Source organism: Haliotis rubra, unplaced genomic scaffold (assembly GCF_003918875.1).
Source record: "Haliotis rubra isolate DU_JTF1 unplaced genomic scaffold, ASM391887v1 Scf114, whole genome shotgun sequence".
NCBI classification, from domain to species: domain Eukaryota; kingdom Metazoa; phylum Mollusca; class Gastropoda; order Lepetellida; family Haliotidae; genus Haliotis; species Haliotis rubra.
The window spans coordinates 937,640-945,652 of NW_025765048.1; the positions used below are offsets into that span (position 1 = coordinate 937,640).

General features: G+C 40.8%; 1 protein-coding gene across 1 annotated transcript; it reads right to left on the reverse strand.

The window, feature by feature from the left end:
- Positions 1-3,784: 3,784 nt before the first annotated feature.
- LOC124253172 lies at positions 3,785-6,595 on the reverse strand. The gene has a single exon (XM_046686892.1). It carries the CDS (start codon positions 6,593-6,595, stop codon positions 3,785-3,787), a length of 2,811 nt encoding a protein of 936 aa, XP_046542848.1.
- Positions 6,596-8,013: the final 1,418 nt, after the last annotated feature.

Here is an 8,013-nt window from a genome sequence, read left to right on the forward strand (position 1 = left end):
CAACGTGCTTCCCTCACTTCGGTTCGAAACATATTTTTAATATCAAATTAAAATATCGCCATCATCAAAGGTAGACACCCATTTCCTCACAGAGTTGTGCTCTCAGATTTCCAACCTCATATTTAATAATTACTCACGTACAATATATTTAATTCAACATTTAGAGCGCCACTCCTGGCATGTCAAATCGTTCTTCGCCTCCATTACCCCTGCCAGTTTCCGGTTCAACGGTGTGAAGGAACAGGGGAGTTAAAGAACCACTAAACTTTGTTTTTGGTTTCTCTTTTAACCATTACATATGAAAGATTTGTGGTTAGTCTTATGCGGAACACCAAATTTATTCTTTAAAAACTTGTGGTTAATTAATACCGAGCGATTAAAAGTGACCAAAAAGTCGCCTGCTTCCCTCTCGCCCGCCAACGAAACCACAGACAGGTTACGTAACTCTGTCGCCAGAGCACTGCAGTGACGTCATATGAGGAACGATTTTCAGTTAGTTGTATAGAAAGTGTGTAGCACGCTCATCATTTTGATGATTTCTCGACATGAACGACGACATGCCGAATCGTTGCTTTGTCGTCAATTGCTCCTAGGGGTCGGGTGATGGTGTCACCATGCACAGATTTCCACAGGATCCCGCAGTTCGTGCTAAATGGGTTATGTTTGTGAGTGCGAAGCGAGCGTTGTGGAAGCCTGAAACGATATCTTACTTGTGTTCAGATCGCTTCACGGAAGTTAAAGAATCAAAACTACTTACTAGTTATAGTAAAATATGTATATGATTGATGACCATAAAGATTTTCAATAACACAACTTGTAACATAACGATTTCTTCCTCGGAAGTGAGGTTGTGGTCGAAGTAACAATAATATTGTAAGTAGTATTATATTGACACCCACCTCGCTGCCAGGAGAGAAATTGTCATGTTATACGCTATGTCATGCAAAATCCTATTGGCCATCAATAAAATACATATTTTACTACCAGTAGAAAGTAGTTTTGATTTTGTAACTCGGTGAAAACAAACCTAAATAGCATTTATCCACAGACTGGCGGATGTTCCCGACAGGGCGCCGCCATTTTTGAAAATCGTAAAGTCTGTTAGAATTAATGAGATTATAGTTTGTTTTCATCAAGTTAGAAAATCAAGACTACTTTCTACTCGTAGTTAAATATGTATTGGAATCATAACCAAAAGGGTTTTGCATGACACAACTTATAACATAACGATTTCTTCCACGGAAGCGAGGTGGGGGTCGAAGTCACAATACTGCGCGATAAATTTCTTGCTACATTCCCATGGTTAATGTCCACTCACCAGTATGTAGATACTAGTCAATGTGCGTCTTTATATTTGGTCTTATAATCCTAATTAGTTTATTATCATACTTTTATGCATTTTGAAACTAAATAAAAGCTGACGATCTGCTGATACTTATAGTGAATTTATAACAGAACTGTAATATCTAGACATTTTATAGTTTGCCAATGTGAATCATAATTCGCACACACACACCTAGTGTATGTTGTCTGTCTCATTACACTTCACGGCGAAAACAATGATTCTGTTGAATGCTACGACAAATGATTAAAAAACAAAATGCAAATATTAAAATTAAAACAGATTAAAGTTATAGGAACAATATCAGGCCATACCTTATTTGAGGAATGTATCCATCAATATCCACAAAACTGTTCCAAATGATGTGTCTTTTAACAGTTTAATATACGAAAAAGTGATAAATCTTTTCAGGTATTGGTGTATAGTCTCATTGGTCACCCAAGATAGCACACCTGGCAACTAATTGCATAATGTCCGCCTTTCATTAAAAACAGTAATTTAGTTAGCCAATAATGGGCAATCAATCAATGTATTGCCGGTTAATCCTTTGAAAGAAGGACGTTGTTTTTACGCAGACACCGACACGGCAGAGTGTATTCAGTATAGATTAGGAAATCTACATACATAAACACTACCTTTTGACAATTCCGCTGTGTAAGATAAAAATAATTCATCAATCAGCGAGTTATCGGTTAATCCTTTGATCGATGTTCATAATGTTGAATATTTACTCCAGACACAAGAAATGCCAAATGGGAACCTTTGTCGGGTAATCTAAGTGTGTTACCACTAATTATACCTGTTATAAATTCATTAACTGACCATCAAGTGAATGATGACAAATAACATGTGTAGGTTTATACCACCTAACACGGGTTACAGCAAGGGAGTATTAATTGCTGTATTGCATGTGAAAACTTATGGGCCGACACTGTTTTGAGAATACAAACAGATTTTTACATGACATGATTAAATATCGAGGTAAAAAAACACAGAAATGGGATCAATTTGGATCAGTCATTATACAAATAGGGCCTAACGACACCAATCACTTGCGACAGGAGCGTCTATGAAAACAAGTTGTAACTCGGAAACTAGGCAAAGCAGGAGACAAAATTAAATGACAGTAGATTGTGAGAACATATAGCTTTCATTTTCCACAACAATTGTCACGATTTCAGGTTTATAAGAATAACAATTCACCAAGAACTCGCATCCACAGGGTTTTATTCGTTGCTGGTAAACAATGGTGTGCGTTGATATACGGTGACACGTACAAATGAATGTAAGATACACGTTGAACGTTGGTCATTGGTCGTGTAAAAGATAACTAGTTGAGTTGATGAGTGACTGAGTGGATGAGGTTTGGAAAACTAGAATAAACAGAAACAATTTGTAACATAATTTGACTATAAAATACAATGCATTGAAGAAGTATCATCTAAATTTATGTTTAACAACTTTGAAAACCTTTGAAGATTCTTTGAACACTTTCAGAAAATATGGCATGTAACAATAACATTATGAGGCCATGAACTTCAAAGAAGACTATTAAACATTATATTTATACAAAATAGAATAGTAACTGTGAAACAATAAAGAAGCAAGACTTACATTTGTGTTCCTGTGCTCTACATTAATATTAACAGTCAGAGGAGACCTCTTGACGCTATGGAGGCTGCTACCACACTGAAGCATGGGGTCCCAGTACCACATGTGCTTTTTAAGGTCACATGACAGGAAAATTGTATTATGGGATATGAAACATAACAAATCTGCAAAAGTTTAATTAGAAAGCTGGGATTGAACCCTGGCTGGCTGGGTTACTAACAAGGGAGGTAATAGCTGATACTAGGATGAAGTAAGAGCTGCACTGTGCTATGGAGACAGTACACATTACGAAGACATTTATAATGCATGAAATATGCAAATGAAAATTATGTGAAAATACCTGCATGAGGGAAATATGCACAGAAAAAATGACATGTGTATCTTGCATTAACATACTCGGCCTCTTAAACATACCAAGGGTAGTTTAATAAATACACATATAATGCAAAGTTTAATCAATACCTCACATGCCAACCTGTGCTGAGCCCGATGGGACGAGCAGAACCAGCTTGTGAATAGGTCGTCGTAACTCTGCACCTCTTGCTTTCAACAAAACACTTCTGACAGTGCCATGCGTATCCACCTCAGTCTGGATTACACGACCCATGGACCATGCACTCCTGGGTAAAGTGTCATCCTTGATAAGCACAACATCGTCCAGTTGAAAGTTCCTCTTAGGACAATTCCATTTTTTGTCGTTGTTGCAGAGACTGAAGGTACTCTTTCTTCCATCTGGACCAGAAGACGTTGGTCAGATACTGAATACGTTTCCAACGCTGGCGGGCGTACACATGATTATGCTGAAATGTGCCAGGCGGTGGGATAAACACATCAGGCTTCATCATGAGGATGTGATTTGGAGTGAGGGGGGTGAAGGTCGTCTGGATCCCCAGAAACTGTAGTAAGAGGCCTGGAGTTCAGGATAGCCTCAATTTCACACAATAATGTTCTGTACAGCTCATCGTCAAGGTATGATCCAAACTCATGAAGCATGGGATTGAGAATACTGCGGACAGATCTGATCAGTCTCTCCCAAGCGCCACCCATATGGCTTGCTGATGGAGGATTAAAGCTGAAATTGATTTCCTTGTGAAGCATATCAGAATGAACTTTTTCTTGATCGAGCTGATCCAAAGACTCCTTGAGCTCTCTAGCTCCACCAACAAAGTTTGTCCCATTATCACAGAAGATTTCCTGAACTGGTCCCCTCCTGGCAATGAAGCGACGAAGAGAGTTAATAAAGGAACTTGTATCAAGTGAGTTAGCCGTTTCAATATGGACAGCTCGGCTACTGAGACACGTGAAGAGCACGCCATAGCGTTTAACACACTTCCTTCCCTCCTTTACAACATGTGGTCCAAAAAAGTCAATTCCAGTGTAGGTGAATGGACCAGCTGGAGTCACTCTACATGCTGGAAGGTCAGACATCATCTGGGTACTTGTTGGGGTCTTAAATCTTCTGCAAAACACACATTTGTTCATCACACTTCTTATAGCAGAATTTGCCCTTGTGATCCAATACTTGGCCCTCAAGGCTGATAGAACATGATTTCTCCCAACATGCCCAAGCCTGTCATGAGTGTCTCTAATGATTAACATGGAGACATGGTTCTTTTGGGGCAGAATGATAGGATGTTTCATGTCTTCAGAAATTTCGGCTCTTCTCAGGCGTCCACCAACACAGAGAAAACCGTCTCTTATAACTGGGTTCAACTTGTACAATGGGCTGCTTCTGCTTACATTCTGTGCTCGGCCTCGTTCATCTGCTGCTTTCAGCAATAAGTTCATCTCAGACTTGTACTCTTGATGCTGGACAAACCTAAGGATAGCTTCTCTAGCACGAGACACCTCTTGGACAGTAAGCGGTACAAACGTTAGGTTACTGACCTTTACGGTCTGTGCCTTGTACTGGAGGAAAGCAAAGAATCGTCTATAGATTGCAACAGCTCGTTGCAACCTGTGCCATGATGAGTAGTGTTGGAGCAACTTACATACAGTGTCCTCTTCACTTGATGCCAATGTTCCTGCAACAACTGATTTCATCATAGTCATAGCAACAGTTTCTGAAGTTTCATTACTTGCAATGCATGGTTGCTGAGGCCAATCCTTCTCAAAGCATCTAAGAAATGGTGGACCATCAAACCAAAGGGAAGATTTCAAAAACTTGGCACATGTAGTTCCTCTTGATGCAATATCAGCAGGATTACTTTGGGAGTACACATATTTCCACTGCTGAGGATCAGTGTAATCTCTTATAAGCTTCACTCTATTAGTCACAAACACAGGGTACCTGTTTCGTTCGTTGGTGATGTAGTGAAGTACTGTTGTGGAGTCGGTGTAGTATGTTGTACTATCAATGTCCATGTCTAGCTCCTTCTGAAGAAATGTCCCGATCTTCACTGCAGTGGTTGCTGCTGTCAGCTCCAGTCGTGGAATAGTGATGACCTTGAGAGGTGCAAGTCGTGCTTTACCCATCACTAGAGCAGTGTGAATGTTCTCTTCATTACAGAGTCGAATGTAGGCTGCACACCCATAACCTGTAACACTTGCATCCGAAAATATATGGAGCTGGCAAGAGACAACATTACCAAAAGCGGGTGGTTTCAAACAGCGTCTTACCTCAAGATCTTTAAGCAAATCAAGTTCGCACAGCCACCTATTCCAGCTATCACAACAGCTCTTTTCTACATGATCATCCCAGTCAAGAGACTTGTCCTTGCACAGGTCTTGCAGTATTTTCTTGGCTGGAAGTAGAACTGGAGATACTAGGCCAAGAGGGTCATAAAGGGAAGACATTGTAGACAAAATCCCTCGTCGTGTAGCAGGCTTTTCTGGCAAGTCAACTGAGAACTTGAATGAGTCAGACTGAATGTGCACTTGCATACCGAGAGCCCGTTCCATGGGGATGTCGTCACAGCTAAGATCTATGGCTTGAATGTCTTTAGAACAATGCTCTGGAGGAAGGGAAGACAAGACATGCTTACTGTTACTGGTAAACTTTGTGAGATTGAATCCCCCTTCAGCGCATGCCGATCGCAACTGTGAGATCAGTGTGACAGCAGATTTTTCATCCTGAAGAGACTTAAGACAGTCATCTACATAAAAGTTTCTATATATTGTATAGGCAACATCAGAATCATACTTGCCCTCAGACTTGTGTGCAGATGCTTTCAGAGCATAGTTGGCGATGCTTGGGGAAGAAATTGTGCCAAAGGTGTGAACAGTCATTCTGTATTCCTTCAAATCACTGTCTACATCACCGTCAGGCCACCACAGAAATCGCAGGTAATCTTGTTGCTCCTTGGGTACTTTTACTTGATGAAACATTGCTTCAATGTCTCCCATGAAAGCAATGTCTTCTTTGCGGAACCTGGTGAGCACTCCAATAAACGAGTGGGTGAGGTCTGGACCTTGCAGCAGTACATCATTTATAGACACACCATCGAACTTGGCGCTGCAATCAAACACTACACGGATCTTGTTGGGTTTACGGGGATGATACACACCGTGATGAGGCAAGTACCAGATATGACCAGGCTGACCACAGAGTTCACTCTTGGGGACCTCACAAGCATATCCTGCTAACAGAATGGAGTTCATGAAGGCAACATAGTCCCTGTGATAAATTTCATTCTTTAACATCTTTTTTCTTTGCCACAAAATACGTTTAACAGCTTGCTGTCTGTTACATGGCATCAAATCAGTTTTGCGAAATGGGAGTGGAATCTGAAAATGACCATCAACGAACTGCATATTCTTTTCAGTGTCATCAATGAAGCGTTGATCTTCGATAGAATATCCTCGCTGACCAGGATCCTGACCTATATCATGCTCATTGAAATCCAGCTCAAACAGTTTTAGTACATTCTCATGTGTAAAACACTCACTGACTTTTATCGTTTCCTGAAGAAATATTCTGTTGCAGACTACTGTATTGTTCTGGAGATTACGGGTTAGTTGAAGTGGTCCGTTCACTGTCCAGCCAAGCTTGTAACAAGCTGCAAACGGTCCTGCATCATCTGAAGAGATTATACCTAGTGGCTGTAGAGCTTCTGGACAGTTGCATCCGATCAGCAGTCCTATCTCCAAGTCAGGTTGATACGCTGGAAGCTTGTCTGCAAGATGGCTAAGATGAGACACACGTTTTAGAACATCAGGCTTAGCAATGTGATCATTCAACAGGCATTTCATCACGAGAAAATGTGCGTGGCAAACAGACAGAGTTACTGTTGGAGATATCAGACACTATGAGATCTGGTACAACTGACGTGTCTATGAGATCTGTTCCATTCATAGTCTGTAACTTTAAGACACTAGGCAAATGGTTAGCATCCAATTGTTCCCTGAGACTGTCCGTTATGAAGCAGCCAGTACTACCATTGTCCAAGAATGCATACGTTGTAACTACCCTCTCACTTCCCTTCTGTCTGACGTTTACAGGAATGATCGATTGAAGGATAGTTTCGTTGACATTGGAACTAATGGAGTTACAACTTGTTGCGCTTAGTAGTTATTCTTTCCATGGGTGTCTTGGTAGTTGATGCCTCGGGCGAGTGTTCAGATTTCTTGATAGGCTTGAAATTCTCATCGTGCAAAGCAGTTGGGTGACTTTTACCACAGGTCCTGCATTTTCTCCTCTTCATGCATCCCTTGACAGAGTGATTAAGTCCGTAACAACCAAAGCATCTGTTGTTCTCCTTCAAATAGGAACGTCTATCTGCCAGAGACTTGCTGCAAAATGCACTACAATTATCAATGTCATGAGGTTCCTTGCAGAAGTAGCAAGATAAGTTTGTGTTACCGTTTGAAGCACTGTTGTCGACTTTTGTAGCAAAACTCTGAGACTTGGGAACTTGTGGTTTGTTGCGTGAAGCATCATTAGCTTTGCGAGGACGATCATTGCTCACAGAAAGTGCCTGCTTACCAAAAGTTGGCTCATTTGCTGATTTAGCTGCAAAGTCTACAAAGTCTACTAGATTTCCAAATCCAACATACTGTGCTCCATTCATTCTGGCCTTGGTAACATGATCTCTCCATCTAGTCTGTAGATGCTGTGGAAA

Coding starts and splice junctions, on each gene's coding strand:
- LOC124253172 (XM_046686892.1), bottom strand. CDS start 6,595: ATGTTAAAGAATGAAATTTATCACAGGGACTATGTTGCCTTCATGAAC.